Source organism: Abramis brama (genome assembly GCF_963993115.1).
Source record: "Abramis brama genome assembly, chromosome: 16".
Lineage (NCBI taxonomy): Eukaryota > Metazoa > Chordata > Actinopteri > Cypriniformes > Leuciscidae > Abramis > Abramis brama.
The window spans coordinates 32,490,736-32,512,026 of NC_139978.1; the positions used below are offsets into that span (position 1 = coordinate 32,490,736).

Genomic DNA, 21,291 nt, shown 5'->3' on the forward strand with positions numbered 1-21,291 from the left:
ACCTCTGGACTTTAGACATAGGTGAGAGAAAGTATACATAGTTTTCAGTCACGTGACTGAAACGGAAACTGGAAGGCAAAACGTCCATAGAACTGCAACACAGGCCTGTCAATTTTCTATCTGTTTCAATCAACAAGCATTTAGATCACCTCTCAATAGAAGGAAAACTAAAACCCTAAAAACTAAAACTAAAAGTTTTGAGCACTTGTGATCCATATACAGCACCTGCTGCAGTATTTCAATCACTTAAAACAGCAGGACATTCTTATGAAAAACACTTAATGTACAGGGTTCCCACAGGTCCTTGAAATCCTTGAAAGTTTGTGAATCTGAAAAAAAAAAATTCAAGGCCCTGGAAAGTTTTTGAAAATAAACATGCATAGATACAGGTCCTTGAAAGTGCTTGAATTTATTTTGTGCGATAAGTTTTCTGGAAAAAATTCCATATTATTCCCTCAAGTCCACTAATGTGTTATTTCGCCAACACTTCGTGGCCTATGCATACTAGCTTGCTTGATTTACGTTAGTTACGCGCATTTTCGCGTTACGTTAAGTGTTTCCCGTTAAGTGCTTTCGCACCAAACTACAACGATGGTACCTCAACGTTTCATGCAAAAGTTAATATCAGATCATTTTAGAATACAGTATAGGATGTACCGAATATTCTTCAGTTTTATGCAAATCAGAAATACGACAAATAGAATATCTGATCTGAAAAAGTGTTTTTGCATAGTTGTGTTTGAGACAAAAAAAACTGTAACAATGTATCTTACAAGGTAACACAATGTAACCTCGCTCTCACTTGAAATGTGTCCCCACATTAAGTCCTTGAATTTGAGGATATTGGACCTGGAAAGTTCTTGAAAGGTCCTTGAATTTGAAGTTAACCAAGGTGTGGGAACCTTGAATGTACTAAAACAGTGATAAAGTATCAAATTAAGTATACACCTTATTAATCATGCATACTATATACAGGCAAGCAGATGACCCTGGAAAATGAACGCATCGTTCTTCCTTAATCATTTTCTATGGAAACGCGTGTTGCGTTTATATTCTGGGTTTATCTGCTGGTGATCGTTCCTATAAGGGTGTGATATCAAGGGAAAACTATGAATTGGCTTAAAATGCGCTCACTCTGTTTTGCAGATACTTTAACCTGGAACAAACCTGCCATAAGTGGAGCGGCACCTTTGCCCCGCAGTCTCCACTCTGCCACCACTATAACCAACAAGTAAGTTATAACTTTCTCAAGCTTGTTTGAACATTACAATGTTTATTTAAACATTGACTGTCTTCAAGATTGGAAATGATTGATGAGAAACCAGTTCTGCATTTTGGGTGCAGAATTTAAGGTGAAATCGAATCATAAATTACTTTCAGAGTAGGCTTGCTGCGGTAGTCTGTGTTACACGGTGTTTCGGCCATACACTGATTACATTATCTGCCCACCACGGCACCGCCCCCACTGTCGTTTAGCTTTTTTATAGAAATAAAAACCTTATTTAGTTAAGTTGGACGATGGATGCTACAATTATAAACTGAAAGCGTCTGCTTGCTCCATACAGCACGAGCTGCAGAGTCGCAGCACAGTGCAGCAGGAGTCAGATTTCACTTATCACGTGACGAGAGATGACTGACAAGACGATGGCAGAGGATTTGGTGCGCAACAGATCCTGAGCGTCAATGACAAATATCTAATCTTGTAAAATGTGGGGTCAGTACCGCCGCTCCCTATACACAGAGTATGCGTGACTGCGAATTCGAAAGTGAAAAGCGAGAGCACATTCAAAAGTGATTTCAATTCCCCGCATATTGATAGCGACTCCCTCATGTCTGCCAATTATGATAGTGCCTCCCCCCCGTTTACTGTCTTAAAGTAAACCGTGTATGAAAAAGTATTATTGCGTTTGTAATTCATAATAAAAAGGCAAGTGCTACGCAGCGCTCATATAGCGTTGGCATTCAGTGAACCTGGCAAATGATCGGCTTTATATCGAATATCGGCATCTGCAATGGCCGTTAAAAAAGATTAACATTGGTTGACCACTAAAACAATTGTTTGTTTAAATTATCTTGCATTTAAATAACAAATTTCCTTTTGGAAGTGAATAAAATTAAGTACCTCCCACAGTTTTTATTTTTTACCTCACAGAAGAAAAATGTGTTGTGAATGCCTTTCCATGTTGACTTTAATAGTGACTTTGGTGTGGACTTCACTAACTTTGGTCTCATGTGTTTGTAGGATGTTTGTGTTTGGTGGATGGGTCCCTCTGGTTATGGATGATGTCAAAGTAGCCACACACGAGAAGGAGTGGAAGTGCACTAACACTTTGGCCTGCTTAAATCTAGGTATGTTTAAGGTGCAGCAAGCGATTTCTGAGACACACTGTTAATATTTGAAATCGACAAACAAACACACCTCTTCTTTAATTGCTCCGCCCCCAAAATAACAAACACGCTATGCAACACAGGATCCACTAAAGCCTTGTTTATACTTTTACCTGGCTACCCACCACAAGCCTCTGTTGATTGCGCGTGCTCCTCCCCAAACGGACGAGGTGTTAATACTTGACGCACTCGCCGTTGTGCTATTCTTAAAAACTCATACGGCGACTCAGAGTAATTGTCCTCTAAATCATCAGGAAGCAGTGCTGAGAAGTAAGGTACAGATGTGACGATGTTTGTTTTTATTACACTTCACCAAACCCACACTGCAAAAGAAACAAAGAATCGTCTAACACCCATTAAACCTTGAGATTATTACTTGTGACATTAGAACAAAATATGGAGAACATGTATGTAAAACTAAATTAAACAACAATTTCATTAAATAATTTCCTTTAGTATCGTGATTTATTATTATTATTATTATTATTATTTTTAAAAGCTTATCTCTGCTATTGTAGGCTCATTTTGTAATTGTAAAGTTGTACATCTTCGGAAGCGGAGTCGTGCACAAAATAAAAGCAAAACAACTGTGGTATCCGTTTTCGGGCCTTAATTCCCGCTCTCTAACATATCTCTAGCGCTGGAAATATTTTCCAATATTGATGCAGATCCTAGCTCTTGCCTGATCGTAACCCATCTATTTCCAATTATTTTTCTCTGACCTTTTTCTCTTCGGTAATATCTCAGCCATCTCACTTTCTACAGTCTTTCTTTCAACATTCAAATCTCACTTTTGCTCGCTCTCTTCTCCCCCATCATGAGTGGATACGCCCCCTATTGCTGATTGGCTACAATAATGTTTTGGTGCTCTGTGGATTGGTCTGATCCACTTAATTATTTTCTCCTATTTATGCAGCCAGGACTATGTACAAACACAATATGTTTTTTAGCATATACACCTAGCAAATATTAACAATAAATACATTGTTTTTTTAAGTGTTAACGCTTGCTGCACCATTAAATAAAAAGGGCTCTATTTTATTGAGGCCCAAACTTGATGCAGTTTCTGATATTCATATGGCCAAAAATAATGTAAATCTATTAGATTTTTATAATAGTATAGCAGACTACTTGCGTAATGCATACTGTATAAATAGTAGTTGTCGCTCTATAGTTCCCAATTACATATCTTAGTAAAATTATATTGAAATGCTTAGTGTTATGATCAAAGCTCTGTAGATTTTATTGTGGTGGTCAAAACAATGAAATGCATTACAATGTTGATTGGGAAATGTTCCTCAAAAGCCTGATGTATCATATTTGATACTTAGATTTTAACATGATTTTTCTATTAAAAATTGTGTAATCAAGTGAACCTTTAGAAAATCTGTAAAAAAAAAGAAAAAAAAGTTTACACTTGTACCACAACCTGACGGTGGATGCTTTTAGAATTATACTAAAATGCTTTTTTGCTAAACAATGAAGTGTTAGGGCTGTCAAATTAACTTGAATTTCGAATATTCGTCGAATAAAAAAAATAATATCCACATTCGAATGCAAAAATGGTGTATTTGAATTTTAGGTGTGCGTCTGGCAGCTGTATCACTGGTACATGAGATGTGATGGTGTAAGAGTCGTTTTTGTGTTTTGTTTTTGTTAGCCTATCCAGTTGAAACCACTAGATGTGGAGCTGCTGCGTTGTTTATTCAAAACATTGCAGAAATAGAGAAGCTCAATGCATAGAAGATCTTAAACGTTATGCTTTTTTTTTTATTTTTTATTTTTTATCATTGCTTTGGAAAAAAAAAATGAATGTGGTGCCTTTTTATTTTGCTCATTGCACCAACAGCTTTCTTCCTCTAACTGAAAGTATGCCTTTTGAATATTAGTAATATTTACATGAAAAAAACTTTAGTTCTTCAGCCATTTTGACAGTTTTGGTCATGTTGATTATTTAGAGGCCTTAGCAATTTCTGTATCAAATATGATACAGTGGGCTTTATCGGGTTAAAAGAGAACTGTCTCTGATTACTTAAAATGCTTCCTCTGCTCATAGTTCACAGCTTATGTGTTTTACCATTGCTGACCTTTTCCTTCAGACTCGATGTCTTGGGAAACAATCTTGATGGACACTCTGGAGGATAATATCCCACGGGCCAGAGCTGGACACTGCTCTGTTGCTATTAACAATAGGCTGTACGTCTGGAGTGGAAGGGACGGTTATCGCAAAGCCTGGAACAACCAAGTTTGCTGCAAAGATCTGTGGTATTTGGAGACAGGTGAATTGAGTTGATAAAAATCCATTCTCAGATGCATCTCGATTCTGTCTTCAACGACTGATTCGATTCTGAAAACTTGAGAATCAATTCTGAGCTTAGTTTTTAACAATGTATTTGTTTTCCCTTCCAAATACTATGAGAAAGCATAATTTATACAGTTTGGAATGCAGTATAAATTTGATGCACATAACTCACTTGCTGATAGATGTCTGCTTTCTAAAGCTCACATGCACTGTTTGTTCTGAAGGAGCATGACTGTATAAGTGGTTAAATGATCTTGCATCTCCCAATGCTTTACGATGCGTCAATAACGGTTTTGTTGTGTCCTAAGCCTTAAGGACAAGACAACACATCTGATATGTTCAAACAAGTGAAGTCTTTATGAGCGAGCAATTTAATAATTTATTCAAACCGATTAAAAAAATAATAATATTCAAAATAAATAATTTTTTAAAAACTGGATCATGAATCATGATCTCTTTTAAACAAATTTTTTTTATTCTCAGTTTATCCAAAATCATGCAGCTCTAATATATTGTATAAAACAATATATAAATAAAGGTGACTTGTCTACTTGGTTATATTTAGTTAGTTAATAGTTCTTAACACACATTTGTCCTGATTTATTAAAATTAATTAATTAATTTAATAAAAATGCACACATTTTATAAGAACTCCCTAATTAATATGAAAAAAGTGTAGATCAAGAATCATTTTTAAATTGTTCCAGAATCGGAATCAAAATGTGAGTTGCCTCCCACCCCTAGTATTACCATCTCAGACAACATTTAAAATGCATAATCTTGTATTTTGCTATCAGATCGTCCTCAGCCCCCATCACGTGTTCAGCTGGTCCGTGCCAACACTAACTCTCTGGAGGTGAGCTGGGGGGCAGTGCCTACCGCCGACACTTACCTGCTGCAGCTACAGAAATACGACATCCCTGCTGCAACAGCTGCCACATCGCCAACTGTCAACCCCATCCCGTCTTTACCCATCAACTCGCCTAGGAGTCCGGTGCACGCCACTGCTGCTCCTGCAGCTCAGAGTATGCCCCTCTCTGGGGTCACACTGGTGCCACAAGTCCCTTCCCCCACAACCGCCATGCCAACCAGCCCGCTTGCAGCCTCACCTCGTGGACCAGGTACAAATTACTTAATGAATGGCTTTTTGCAATTTGCAGACTGCTGTGCAGTGTTTTACTTTCTGTAAATAATAATACTAATAACTATTTGTGATATTACCAACCCTAACTTATTCTTTTCATTCCAGCTATTCTTAAAGTGGCAGCGCCTCATTCGACCCCCGGGACGTCAGTCGTTACTGTGCGTCAGGCCACTCCTGGAGGAAAATCCCCAGTCACGGTTACATCACTTCCTGCAGGTGTCCGCATGGTTGTCCCCGCACAGAGCACCCAGGGGACGGTATGTAGACGATCAAAATCAATATAAATCTTAAATTAGGGCTGCACGATTAATCAAAATAAAACTTAAATCGCAGTATGTTTTAATGTGATTATCAAATCACAAAGGCTGCTTTAGTAGCTAAGTGAATAATTTAAATTTTTACAGTTGTAGTGTAAAATAAAATGTATGTATTATTAAATACTTTATTTTACAGTGCAATATTACAATAATATTTTTTCTTCTTCTTTTGTTTAGTATTTTTCTATATTAATTAACAAAAATTAATAAAATAGTTATTGATATAATTTATTATACATTTATTTATAGTCATATTGATATAAAACCACACATTTTGGCCAAATTGTGCAGCCCTATAAACAAGCACAGCAAATCTGGAGGGGGATTTTTTTTTTTTTTTCAGAAAAATCACAATTCTGTTCCTCCCCAAATCGTGCAAGCCCTGTCTTCAATTTTAGTGTCCAGTGTTAAATTTGCATTTAAACCTTAAATGCAATGTAACTGTTTCTGTCTCTAGCCAATGGGCAGCAGCCCTCAGATGAGTGGTATGGCTGCTTTGGCTGCAGCTGCAGCCGCCACACAGAAGATCCCGCCCTCTTCCACTGTGTTAAATGTTCCAGCAGGAGCCACCATCATGAAAACCGTCAATGTTACTCCTGGATCCACAACTTTGCCGGCTACTGTCAAAGTAGCTTCACCTGTAATGGTAAGTGTCATCTCGAATAACCAGATCTTTGAATAAACATTATAAACCAGGGGTCTTCAACCCTGCCCCTGGAGACCCACTGTCCTGCAAAGTTTAGATCTAATCTGATGTTGTGCTATAGGTAATCAAAAAGTGCTTTGGATAAAAACATTTTAGTTCTAAAATGCTAAGACATACATAGAATCAACTTCCCTTTCTGGCATCCTTCCGGACATGATTCATCCTGATTATACGCTTCCTGTCTTGTAGCTATTTGTGTTTTAATGTGTCTTTGTTCCTACTTCCATTCCAGGTTACTAATCCTGCGACCCGAATGCTGAAAACAGCTGCAGCCCAGGTCGGCACTTCCTCTATCTCTACTCCCAACACCCCGAATCGACCAATCATCACTGTGCACAAATCAGGCACAGTAACCGTAGCCCAGCAGGCCCAGGTTGTTACCACCATGGTCGGAGGAGTCACAAAAACTATAACCCTAGTTAAGAGCCCCATCACAATGGGTAGCAGCGGTGCTCTGGTAAGAACAACAACATATCTGATTTTCTATGCTTAAAAATAGGGCTGCTTGTCGGCGCCGATAGCCTCGTGGGCAAGTGCGCCGACATGTAGCGCCGTTGTGCTTCAGGCAACCCGAGTTCGAGTCCTGGCTCGTAGACCTTTCCCTATCCCGTCCCCCCTCTCTCTCTCTCTCTCTCTCCCACAGCACTTCCTGTCTAGCTACTGTCCTATCCTAGTACAAGGCAAAAACGGCAAAAATAAATCTTTAAAAAATAATATGCTTGTTGGAACCGATTGCACTACGTATTGCAGCGCTGCCCAAGAGGATATTGCGCTTCAGGCAACCCAAGATCAAATATTGACTCATGGTCCTTTCCTGATACAACCCCCTCTCTCCCACTTTACTTTACTTCTTCCAACTGTAATATCTGGATAAAGGTAAAAAAAATTACAAAAGAAAAAGTATGGCAGCTCGATTAATCAAAATAAAACCGGAAATCACAATATGGATTAGTGTGTATCACAAAGGCTGTGATTTTTATTTGAAATATATGCACTGCATGTCTCAGAGTGAAGCATGAAACTGTTCATTCATTTACATTCAAGCAGCTCATGAACCAGTGTTTTAGTTCACAGTACATTTTTCTCCACACAAACATCTCTGCATCTCCTCTTAGTTTGGGTCGCTTATAATGTGCAACCATTTTCCCAAACTTTTAATGAGAAGCGCTTATAAACTGGCTGTTGTTAACAAAAGAGAAGTGGTTTTCCTCTAAAACAGCTTTATTGTGTAACATCTGAAAATAAAGAAATTAAGAAGAAAGATTGTTGTATCCAGTTGCAGTGCATTCTATCAGTTGCAGTTCTGGCGCCGCTGTCCCATCATACTGTACAACGCGATGTATATTCACATCACATGTTTTGCAGAGGTAGTGTTACGCTCCTGTGACATTGCGGTTCTTCGTCATCACATAAGTTTATCATTTGTATGCGTTTTAAAGCCTTGCCGGTTAAACTTTTTATTTGCACCCAAAGCGCACGCACACTAAAAGCCTGTCAAACAGCGCATGAGTACTGAAGTTCTCTTTTGCGTCTTATTTCGCTTAAGCTGTCAAATACACACAAGGCTTACATAAATACTCTCGTCTAGGCAAAAGCCACCGCCACCGATAACAGCGTCACCAAAATCACCATTTTTTTATCAGAAAAATCACAGTTAGAATATTTTTCTCTGAAAATGTGCAGCCCTAGTGTTTTGACTATAAATCCGGACTCTATTTTTTCATTTTGTTATACTCAGTAATAACCCTTTACTGTTCTCAGATCTCCAGCCTTGGGAAGATGATGTCTGTTGTCCAGACCAAACCAGTGCAAACATCTGCGGTCACCGGACAGGCTGGAGGCAGTCCTGTCACTCTAATTCAAGTCAGTAGTGCTGCTCATTTGAAGCACATACAGTTCTTAAAATAAATTGTGAATTTTCTATATTGTATTTATGCTTGTTCCCCCACTTTTTCTCAGACAAAGACTCCTCTGCCTGCTGGTACCATCCTGAAACTGGTCACATCTGCTGATGGCAAGCCCACCACAATCATTACAACTACCCAGGCAGGAGGGGCTGGCACCAAACCTACTATCCTGGGCATCAGCAGTGTCTCTCCAAATACCGCCAACAAACCAGGCACCACCATTATTAAAACAATTCCTATGTCTGCTATACAACAATGTGCAACAGGTCTGTTTTACAACTGACTTTTCATCCCATATGTAATCGTACATTTAAAGAGATTTTAGTTCAATTGAATCTAAGAGGTTATTTATGCATTTTGAGTTAAGCCTCACAACCCTGTTATGTTGTTTATAACTAACTAACTAACAGATCTGTTTTTTTACGCATCGTTGCAAGCTCACATGATTTCCTGTTATGATACCCTGTCTCGTTGCTAGGTGTGACTAGCAGTACTGGCATCAAGTCACCCATCACATACATCACCACAAAGGTTGTTACTCCTGGCACTGGTACTCCGGGGAAAATCATAACAGCTGTGCCTAAGCTAACAGCAGGTGCAGGACAACAGGGTGTCACACAGGTGAGGCCCATTTGTTCTCTGTTTTATGCACATTTAAGATCATATACTGTAGATTTAATTTAATCTTTTGATTGGTCCCTGAATGTTTTATTTGCTCTCAGGTGGTCCTGAAGGGGGCACCAGGTCAGCCTGGCACTATCCTGCGCACTTTGCCTATGGGCGGAGTGCGTCTGGTTTCACCAGGCACTGTGTCTGCCGGAAAACCAACGGTTACCACACTGGTCGTCAAAGGCACCACGGGTATGAATATTCAGGCTGTAAACTTTCTCTGAGGTGTAGTTTTATGCAAATTAGAGCGAAATTGTCGAATTTATCATTAATGACCTCTTTGAATTTAGGAGTCACAACTCTGGGTACAGTAACTGGTACTGTATCAACTAGTGCGGCAGGGGTCAATGTGGCAAGTGCTAATGCCAGCCTGGCTACTCCTGTCACCACACTTGCCTCCATCGCCACATTGTCCAGCCAGGTGATCAATCCCACGGCCATCACTGTATCTGCTGCCCAGACCAGCCACGCCACCGCTACAATACAAGTGAGTCATTGTAACATTTATAATCTCACAAAAGATTTCCATTTCAAAATAACTGCTGCTCTTTTGACCTTTCAATTAATAAAAAAAATCATGAAAAAATGTATCATGGTCTCCACAAAAATATTAAGCAGCACAATTGTTTTCAATATGAAAATTGAGTTTAGATGTCACAGGAATAAATAAATTGTTTAAAATATATTAAAATAGATAACTGCTATTTAAAATGTTAATGTTTACTGGATTTATGATCAAATTAATGCAGCCTTGGTGAGCATAAGCATAAATTTAATACATTTTACAAACCCTGATATTTGAACAGTAGTGCAAAATAATAATTATAAGTTGCTACCTATTTTTATCAGTTGTGTATATTTGGTTTTTTGTATTTATATAAATGAATATAAATAACAGTATATAAATTATTATTATTATTAAGAAATTATTTATTATAGTAAAATAATTGTATTATTATTTATTCATTCATTCATCCAATTAATAATCCATTTCATAATGTTTATTTTTCCTTTCAGTCGGCACCCCAGCCTACTCAAGTAACCCTGATCACGACTCCAAGTGGTGCTGAAGCCCAGCCTGCACAGGATCTTCCTGTCTCCATCCTGGCCTCTCCCACCTCAGAGCAGCCCTCCACCACTGGTGCTGATGCTGGTGACGGCGCTGGCGACGGTGCTACCACCGTGACACTGGTCTGCTCCAACCCACCATGTGAGACCCATGAGACTGGTACAACCAACACTGCGACAACGGCTTCTGCCAAAATGGGCACCGGACAGATTTGTTCCAACCCACCATGTGAGACCCATGAGACTGGTACAACCAACACTGCGACAACGGCTTCTGCCAAAATGGGCACCGGACAGATTTGTTCCAACCCTCCGTGTGAGATGCATGAAACGGGCACCACCAACACAGCAACCACCGCCTCTGCGAACATGGGCAGGGCACAGCAGGTCTGCACCAATCCACCCTCAGAGACACATGATACGGGCACCACCAACACAGCCACTACTGCCAGCTGCAACATGGGCTCTCAAAAGATGGGCACCGTGAACAGCAAGACAGATGGTTCTTCGTCAGCTACATCCTCAGCTTCTGGTTCAGAACCAGAAACGCCCGCCACAGAGGGTGGTGCTGGTGCCATGCGGCAGGAGACTCTCCGCACGGGTACCACCAACACCTCTACTACCGCCCGCTCCAACATGGGCTCTGACCAGACGGGAACGGTGCAGAGCTCCAAGAAGAGCCAAGCTTCCATCTCCTCTACTCTGATGCCTGTTTGCTCCAGCCCTACAAGTGAAACGCAAGAGACGGACACTTCAGCTGAGTCTGGTGACGCACAGCAGGTCTGCTCAAAACCACCCTGTGAGACACATGAAACGGGCACAACTGATACTGCTGCACAGTCAAGCTCCAGTATGGAAAGTGGGCAAACCAATGTTGTGGAGAGGGTGAGCTCCGATCCACCCTGTGAAACACACGAAACGGGCACCACCAACACACCGACCCAGGCCTCATCTACTATGGGTGCAGGACAGAGTGGCACCGTGCAAAAAGTTTGCTCCAATCCTCCCTGTGAAACACACGAAACGGGCACCACCAACACACCGACCCAGGCCTCATCTACTATGGGTGCAGGACAGAGTGGCACCGTGCAAAAAGTTTGCTCCAATCCTCCCTGTGAAACACACGAAACGGGCACCACCAACACACCGACCCAGGCCTCATCTACTATGGGTGCAGGACAGAGTGGCACCGTGCAAACAGTGTGTTCCAATCCACCCTGTGAAACACACGAAACGGGCACCACCAACACACCGACCCAGGCCTCATCTACTATGGGTGCAGGACAGAGTGGCACCGTGCAAAAAGTTTGCTCCAATCCTCCCTGTGAAACACACGAAACGGGCACCACCAACACACCGACCCAGTCCTCGTCTTCTATTGGTGCAGGACAAAACGGCGCTGTGCAAATTGTGTGTTCCAATCCTCCCTGTGAAACACACGAAACGGGCACCACCAACACAGCCACCACTTCTACAAGCAACTTAGAAACTGGAGAAGGAACAGGTATTTATCTATATAACACTTAAAGTTTATTGTTTTAATGTAAATATGAACATAATAATTTTGGTTAATTTTGTTGTTAAAGTATAATGTTAAATATAATTATATAATAAATAATAATTATTTGTTTTTAAAGGGATGGTTGATTATGGTTTCACTTTTCTAACTTTAGTTAGTGTGTAATGTTGCTGTTTGAGCATAAACAACATCTGCAAAGTTACAATGCTCAAAGTTCAAAGCAAGGGAGATATTTGCTTTTAAAGAAGTTGCTTTTTAAAGACTACAAGAAACGGCTGGTAGGGACTACACGACATTCCTCCCGGGTTAGTGACATCTCTAACCATTAACCCTAATTTACATAAACCCGCCCCCGGGAATGCAATTTATAGATTATCATGACAGAATATGCTAATCAATGACTAGAAGATAACTACACATAAGCTACATAAATTCATCAACTAACCATTCAGAAATGTCCTGTTGCTTCTACATGTTGTCACTTCTTCTTGAGTCTCTACATCATTGTCTGACTCCGGTTTGAACATAAAAGGCTAAAAGTTTTTAAAATTTTCAGTGCATGTTTGTGTGAGGTAAAAGGACACAAGCTGTTGAAGCTCCGCCCTCTGTGCCGGGAGCAGCAGCTCATTTGCATTTAAAGGGACAGACACAAAAACGGTGTGTTTTTGCTCACCCTCAAAAAGTGACAAATTTAACAAGCTATATAAAAATATCTGTGGGATATTTTCATCTAAAACATACACACACAAAGACTTATTTTACATCTTGCGACAAGGACATTATACCACCCCTTTAAAGCGGAATGCATCGACTAGTCTCTCCAAACGGATAGGGGTGTGAATCGTCACTGGTGTCACGATTCGATTCAATATCAGGATGCATCACGATGTGTTGCAATATTACTGCTCGTGGCTACATTTTCGTCAATGAATACAAGTAGTCAGATATATAAACTCCCTTTTTATTTTATCTGCTCCAAGAAAGTTCTCTTCCTGAATGTAGTAAAAGAAAACTTAAGTCTGAACACAGCAGACGACAGGAGCATTTAGAACTAATAAACACTAGTAAATAATAAAAGCGCTTGAAACTGTCAAGTGACCCATTCAACACCCCTACAATACAAATTACAATACATTAATCAGACCTTAAAAGCTGTTAATATCAGGGCTTATTTTATTTCTGTATACAAGTCTTTCTTCTACAAAGTATATGCAACCAAGGGCATTTTTTATTTTTAGCCAGACATTTAAACCTGTTAATATCAGGGGTATTTCTCCCCCAATTTGCATGCTTTCTAGAGTACTAAATAGATTAACCATCTTTTGTACTGTAAATGTTCTGATGCCTATTTTACTTATAATATTTGAATGCTGCTCCAGTGTGAACACTTCTAAAAGAAAACGTATAGATTTATAATATTGGTCATCATATTATAAAGCAGTTATCAGCATTAATTATTATTGTCTATCAATGTCAGAGTTTCAGAGCACCCCTAATAATTAAGCTTATCTGTGTTTGTCCTCTAGCCCAGCAGGGCGGTGATGGACAGAGTGACAGCGGCACCAGCTCAGAACCCACGTCATCTACAGAACCAGCCAATCCCACAACACAAAGCAGAGCCATCACCACAGTAACACAGGCCACGCCCACTCCAGGACCATCAGTACCGGTATGAACACGCTTCTAATCTGATCGGCTGGCTTTATGCAATTTCCTGGGCCTGACGCACATTTATATTCCACTTTGCTCTCAAGGTTATCTCTGATACTATTAAAGATGGAGCATAAAAGCTGCTTAGTCGTTTTACATATACAGACAGTCCCTTCCTGTCTAATTGGACACATTTCAGCTAGAAAAAGCTGCAGTGCTGGGCAGATTTTTGATGATAGCCTTACTTATTAGTATTGCAAAATAGTAGTTTACAAATACATGAATTAGTATGTAAATATTCTGTTCTAATACATGCAGATATGTGCTCTAAATGAAGCGATTTATTTTGTCTGTCTTGTTCTCTATTTCTGATTGTTTTCTCACTCAATGCAGGAGATTTCGTCTATGGCCGGATCTGCGGTAGTGGCTGAGGTCCCGGGAGAGGCGGAGGCCATGGAGCAGACCAGCGCAGAAGCCGTAGCAGCGGGAGAAGAGCCCATGCAGACCGAGTGTCAGGGAGAGCTGAGTGAAGAGGGAGCCATCAGGGTCGTTGCCATAGATGAAAGTGCAGCGGGTGACGAGGGCACCATGCTACAGGTTCATGTTGCCATGGAAGCACAGCCAGGTCAAGGAGATCAGGCTGAGGTATACAGGCTTTTGTAATCATATGGTTTAGAGTTAAATGCATATGATGTGATTTTGTTAATCTACACTTTTATGATGCTTTTTTTCCATTCGCTTACAATGTTAGTCATTGTTTCTTTCACCAAAACAAGTGTAATTCAGTTAAAGACTTTTTTTTCCCACCTTTTTTGACCCTTAAATTCAATAGACTATTTTTAAAAAGAGCTTTTGCGTTGCAAACCTTGTTTATCCCTTGTATATTTGATTTTTTTTGTTTTAAAACCATGTTTTTCATGATATAGCTATATATACATTAAATATTGGTATATACACTACTGTTCAAAAGTTTGGAGTTGGTAAGATTTTTTTAATGATTTTGAAAGAAGTCTTTTTTTGTCTTATGCTCAAGGCTGCATTTATTTGATCAAAAATACAGTAAACACAGTAATATTGTGAAATATTACAATTTAAAATGTTTTCTATTTGAATATATTTTAAAATGTAATTTATTCCTGTGATCAAAGCTGAATTTTCAGCATCATTACTCCAGCCTTCAGCGTCACATGATCCTTCAGAAATCATTCTAATACGCTGATTTGCGGTATGTTTTTACTGTTCTTGTGCAAAATTATATTTTTGTGGAAACAGTGTTGGATATTTCAGGATTCTTTGAATGAAAATTTATTTGAAATCGAAATCTTTTGTGACATTATAAATGTCTTTACTGTCACTTTTGTTCAGTTCAATACTTCCTCACTGAATAAAATCTTACTAACCCTAAACAAATGTGCAAATATTAAACAATTCCCTGTTTTCTCGGTAAAGCAGATGGAGGCCGGTGTGGATGCTGCAGAAGCGATGAGTCTAGCTGCTCAAGACTCAGAAGCACTCGCTCTTCCCCAGGAGCTGATGTCTGCAGAAGGACAGCAAACTACCCTCATGGTGACTGGACTGACCCCAGAGGAACTGGCTGTGACGGCAGCGGCTGAGGCTGCGGCACAGGCTGCGGCAACAGAAGAAGCGCAGGCCCTCGCCATCCAGGCTGTCCTACAGGCGGCTCAGCAGGCTGTGCTCAGTAAGTGTGCGACACGCTGCCATATGCTTAACGTATGATGGATATGGTAGACTTTGAATTCTCAGCATGACTTTCTGTTTCAGGTGCGGGAGACGCAGGTCATGACGGGCACCAATCCACCACCATCCCTATAGTTTTGACCCAGCAGGAACTCGCTGCTCTAGTTCAGCAACAGCAGCAGCTCCAGGAGGCGCAGGCGGCTGCAGCCCAGCAGTTGAGTGCTGAAGCAGCCGCAGCTGCGCTGCCCACCGAAGGCTTGGCACCAGCAGACAGCCTCAACGACCCAGCGTCTGAGAGTAATGGCCATGAGATGGCAACCGCTGTTACGAGAGCTGTGGCCTCTCTCCTTCCACGCACTTCTGCAGAGAGTAAGAGATGCTTTTTTAGTTTTAAATGATTTGTTTTTAATTGCACAAACTAAAAAATTAAGTTTATTTGAACAAGTTTTCCTAATAATTTTGTTTATGCATTTACGATGCTTTACGATCCAAATGTGTTGGTTTTTGGTGCTTGCTAAAAAATGTCCCTCTTTCTTGACAGCTCTAGCCCCATCAAGTACTTTTGCACCATCTCAGCCGATTATGGTCGCCAGCCCTGCCAAGATGCAAGCAGCCACTGCTTTAGCTGAGGTGGCCAATGGGATTGAATCAGCAGCTGGGGTGAGTTCACCAGTGGTGCTTGATGATTACTGCACCGATATCTATTTCAGACTATTGTTCAACCAGTTGTTTTTATTGTAGAAGCAAGAAGCGCCTCCAGCAGTCGTGAGGCCTCCAGTGAAGAAAGAGAATCAGTGGTTTGATGTTGGATTCGTTAAGGTCACAAACATGGTTGTCACTCACTATTATGTGCCAGCTGACGATTCGGCAGTTACTGATGTAAGTAATCATCAAGGTGCTGTAAATGTTGTGTCTTAAAACTATTTCCTTTATTGGAAAAGGAAGTGTTATTTAGCATAAATTTAAATACACTATACCTGATTGATAGATATATCGTTAAGGCCGTTCATTTTTACTATTTAGCCAACAAGAGTCAGAAACTGGACTTATTTTGAAAGTGCTGAGAACTTTTACGGTCTTTATTTAACAATAATAGAAATACAAATTCTATAATATTTATTACATATAACAACAACATTAGTCAAATATGGATTAATATAAAGTCTTTAAAGTAACATGTAATTAAGTCATTACACTTGTCAGGGGTGATACCAATAACCGATAATTCTTTATATTTGAAAGCCGATAAAGCTAAACCATAATTTTTATATAATTTTAGAGCCTGATACAAAAACAAGTCTCACCATTAAAGCCATGTCCCAAGCACACAATTGTAAATATTTTTGTATATTTTGTAACAATAATATAAACATGTAAATATAAAAGTCTATTCTCCAAACTGCTTGTCCTCTTTAAGGTCACAGGAATGGTGGAGCGTCTTGAACCAAATAAATATAAATGCAAAACAAATAATGCATGTGTTAACAATTTTTTTTTATTAAATAGTGTGATATTTAATGTGTGTATATCGGTCACCTTGCTCTCCAAGATTCGGACATTGTATATTAAAATACCATATGAGAATACCACTAATCCTCTTGACGTTGCAGGATGATTCTGGCACAATCCCAGACTACAGCCGAATGAAGAAGATCGAACTGTCTCCAGGCACAGCGTACAAGTTTCGCGTGGCCGGTGTCAATGCGTGTGGCCGCGGAACATTCTCTGAGGTCTCTGCGTTTAAGACCTGCTTGCCTGGCTTCCCTGGCGCACCGTGTGCCATCAAAATCAGCAAGGTTGGTGATTGCAAACATGTGCTTGATCTACATGTGTTTGTTTTTTTTGGGATTATTTACTTCTATTTATTCTGTGTGGCATTTGATTTATATTTTGTCTTGGTGACTGAAATAACTTTTCCTCTCTCTTCAGAGCCCCGATGGTGCCCACCTGACCTGGGAGCCTCCATCAGTAACATCAGGGAAGATCATTGAGTATTCAGTGTATCTGGCCATCCAGAGCTCGCAGACGGTCGAGGCGAAAGCATCTACTCCAGCTCAGCTTGCCTTTATGCGGGTGTACTGTGGTCCCAACCCGTCCTGCCTAGTGCAGTCGTCTAGTCTCTCCAACGCCCACATCGATTACACCACCAAACCCGCCATCATCTTCCGCATCGCCGCCCGTAATGAGAAGGGCTACGGCCCTGCCACGCAAGTCAGGTGGCTACAAGGTGAGGAAATGTTTTGTTGACACTCTTCACAGACTGTGATGACTTCCACAGTCAACATGGTAAATCTAGTTTTTTTTTTTTTTTCAGAACATTTTATGTACATTTATAACACTATACTTTGTGTTATATTACCTTGGCATTTAAGTAAAACTAGTGAAAAAAAATGCTGTTTCTCTAATACAACGGCTAAGGGAGTGACAGCAAATTTGACATCTTTTTCTCTTTTCTAACAAATGTAATCACCTTCTTGATTTTCCTCTTTTGGAAGTCAGAAACTATTGTGGATTTTTTTGCAAATGGGAACACAACAAATTTTTTTCAGTTCACCACTATAGAAGTTTAACCAACTATGACAACAACTTCTGAGAACCCCAGAAATGTGAAAAGGGTCAATTAGGGCGTTTTCACACCTGGCTCGTTTGGAGTGTTTGTTTCGGAACCTAGTGCATATGCATATGTGAACACGGTAATTGCACTCAGATACACACCAAAATAACAGAGGTAGCCTGAATAAGGAGGCCTCGGCCCTATTGCAACCAGATTCTGCAGCCGATTCGCTTTAGGTGAGAAAGCAATCCCACTCAACGGACCAACAATCCAGGCTGTGTTACAATATATGATGGGCAATCATTATGTGCATTGCATGAAAAGCAGATGTGTTTGTTTTGCTAATGAATAGTGAGAGCAAAGACGAAGTGAAACGCCTTGTTGAAATTTGGTCGGACAAACATATTTCAGAACAACTGGCCGAAACAAAAATACAGATGAAGCCTTGATTCTTGGTAAAATTGAGAAAGTAATATAATGACAGCTACAAAGATAGGCATAGTGGCAATCAGCCCGTGGAGCGGTTGTCTGACCATCCTGACGACTGCTATGAGCCGAATCCTGAAACATAACCGATTGCACACTGACCAACAGGACGTTTACCCGCTCTTGACTCGTGTTGGTTCATTTAAAAATGTTGCCTTGTGAAAGCTAACCAAACCAAGAAGAAATCGCACATTGTAACAATTTGAATCCTTGTTTTGGAACAAACCTGATCTACAGCTGTGAAAACGCCCTTACACGCATCTTTAATCTGTGGAATGGATTTAAAAAACCTTTTTTATTTAAATATTGTTTGCAGAAACCAGTAAAGATGGCTCTGCGGCCAAACCTGCAGCAAAGAGGCCGGTCTCGTCACCTGATATGTGAGTTTGTTGCCATTTAATACCTTCAAAATGAACAACGCAAGCCTGTCATATCGCAAGCCTGTCATATCCCAAACCTGATGCGTTTTATTGAAGCCGATCATTTCTTTGCCCTTTGCAGGAAAGGCGCTGGTCCAAAGAAGGCCAGATCTGACCAGTGAGAGCTCACCGTGACCCCTGACTCCGCCCTCATTATGTGCAGAACCATGACTGAAATCCACTTCCTGCTGAATGACCTTCCTGCTTCCACTTCTCACACCATTCCATCCTCTGCAACGAAATGGAAGGAAACTGCAGCCAAAAAAAGGAAAACAGTTTGTTTCCATTTTTGAGAAATCTGCTCCCATCACTGGACATTTTGGTGCCATGGACGCCTTATTTCCAACTGTATTTTTAAAAAAAACACATAAATGTTCCTCCTCAAAAGCACATACATTTGCTCTCCTGACAATTTTGTGTAAAGAGATTCCAATGGCAGCGTTCAGTCTCATTATAACTGTATAATCAGATATTCAGTCTTTGTTTTCCTCCCTTGGTATTCATTTATTTTTTAAGCTTATTTCAATACAAGCAATAGATAAACAGAAAAATAACTTTGCTCTTGTCAGTTTGTCGATGATTTCATTATTTGGCCAAGTCTGTATGTTTCAAACGTGCTGAAAGGAGACTGATATACGGAAGAGGGAGTGCGGACGACAAAACGGCGCAGGGGAAACATCAAAATAAAATGAAAACTATCAGCACTTGGTGATGCTTGTGAGGGAAAAGACTCTGTAATTATTCATTCACTTCGAGTTCAGTAGCCTGTTTTTCATCACTGTGTGTTCATACATTTGCTGTGATGGACAATTGAGGACTGCAACGCTGAAGACTAAAAGGACTTCAATCTATGTAGATGAAAAGCATACTACTTTTGCATTGCGTCAACCAGATCTTGTATAAAGAGAGAAAAAAAATCCCCAAAAATAGTAAATGATTGATACAGGAGTTCTTTGTGTGTGGTTTATTTTTGTAATTTTTTTTAAGAAAGGTTTTCCTCATTGTGTGCTTCAGGGCAGTTTTAAACCTCACCTCTCCTCAAAATGTTCACCGCTCCTGCAGTCTCCATGCTTATGGATTTGGGGGCTTGTCTATGGGCCACGTTGTTTCACGTCCCGTGTTCATGTCATTAATCTTTATTTTGGGAATTGTAGTGTAAAATATATGTATTTGTTCTGGACAATGACCCACTTTTGACAACTTTGATGCTTCCTCCACCCTTTTTTCCTCTCAGCATTTTATTTTTTGGCATTTATAGGATCCTGCTGCAGAACCCTCCCCCCCTCCCCCTCTTGTCAATAGTCTGCATTTCCTGTAAATTTGCTTTTCTGAATCTCACATTTCTTTTATATGCTTGGTTTTGTGAATTGATGGATACGAATTGGGATTCTCAAGCTGTGCAGCAAAAGTTTGAACCATTTTCATTCTTTGCGGCCTTTTGGAGATAATGTTTAGGGACGCAGGCCTGTGTAAATGCTAAATAGGAGGAAATTAAGGAGAGGTTTTGATGAGTGTGTTTTTTTTTTTTTTTTTTTTTAATGGAAGGTAGAAACAGTTTGTTCCTGTTTCTAGTTGGAAAAAGATGGATTGTTGGCTTAGCCAGAGTTTGAACTCCGTTGTAAATTAGTTCTTTCACGTAGCAAGACGTAAAACGAAAATCTCTTTGCCTTTTTTTATATAATTATCTGTAACAAAATGTTTTTACATGTTGTCATCTATTGATTGCTTTTGTGTCTTGACATATAAAAGTAATGGAATTCTGTCTGTGTTCATTCGTCTTGTTTTGCCTGCTGTTAATTTAGCATTTTTGTCATTTGTGTTGCTAATTGTGTCTTATTGTCTTGTTTTAATAAATGTTATGTACAAGAAATATAGATGACCACCAAGAGATTAAAGATTATATGAATCAGGAAAAAGAAGAGAAGTGGCTTTGGGATTTTAACATAAATTGTACTCATTCAGAACAGTAAGTGAATTATAATTTTTTTGTATTGAAAATGTATTTGACCTCAAATATGTCTATTAGCACGTATTTTGTTTAAGACTTTTAGTCATTAGTGTACACCATGTATTTAGAGAATGGTCAAAACTGAGTTTAAACTAGTGCTGCCAAATCAATGAAACCCATCTAACATAAAAGGTTTTGTTTACATAGGTTGTGTATAGATTATATGTCTGTATCTATGTGAATGTATAGATGTATACAGACACACATAAAATATATAAATATAAGATCTATACACATGTTAAAAATACTTTTGTTAGATGAGTTAATCGCAAATAAATCGATTTGACAGCACTAGTTTAAACTTTCAATCAGCTTTTAGTCACGTTTTTACGGGAAATCTATATATATATTTACTATATGCCACTCATTACTCTTGCTATTTGTACGATACAAAATCATAATTTTTGTGTTACTTTCAAAATACTGGCACCTGGCATACGAATGTAAATAACTTAT

At 39.7% G+C, this 21,291-nt stretch overlaps 1 protein-coding gene across 1 annotated transcript; it reads left to right on the forward strand.

The window, feature by feature from the left end:
* The first annotated feature begins 6 nt into the window (after window positions 1-6).
* Window positions 7-20,589, forward strand: hcfc1b (host cell factor C1b). The gene is made up of 24 exons (XM_084086641.1): window positions 7-21; window positions 1,147-1,231; window positions 2,243-2,349; window positions 4,488-4,667; window positions 5,488-5,811; window positions 5,940-6,091; window positions 6,609-6,797; window positions 7,090-7,314; window positions 8,619-8,720; window positions 8,817-9,030; window positions 9,243-9,385; window positions 9,487-9,625; window positions 9,724-9,920; window positions 10,451-12,005; window positions 13,547-13,689; window positions 14,064-14,315; window positions 15,120-15,369; window positions 15,453-15,737; window positions 15,910-16,028; window positions 16,110-16,247; window positions 16,979-17,164; window positions 17,298-17,595; window positions 18,725-18,788; window positions 18,910-20,589. The coding sequence occupies exons 3-24, from the start codon at window positions 2,244-2,246 to the stop codon at window positions 18,947-18,949; spliced, it is 5,301 nt and encodes a 1,766-aa protein (XP_083942767.1). The 5' UTR covers window positions 7-21; window positions 1,147-1,231; window position 2,243; the 3' UTR covers window positions 18,950-20,589.
* The last annotated feature ends 702 nt before the right edge of the window (window positions 20,590-21,291 follow it).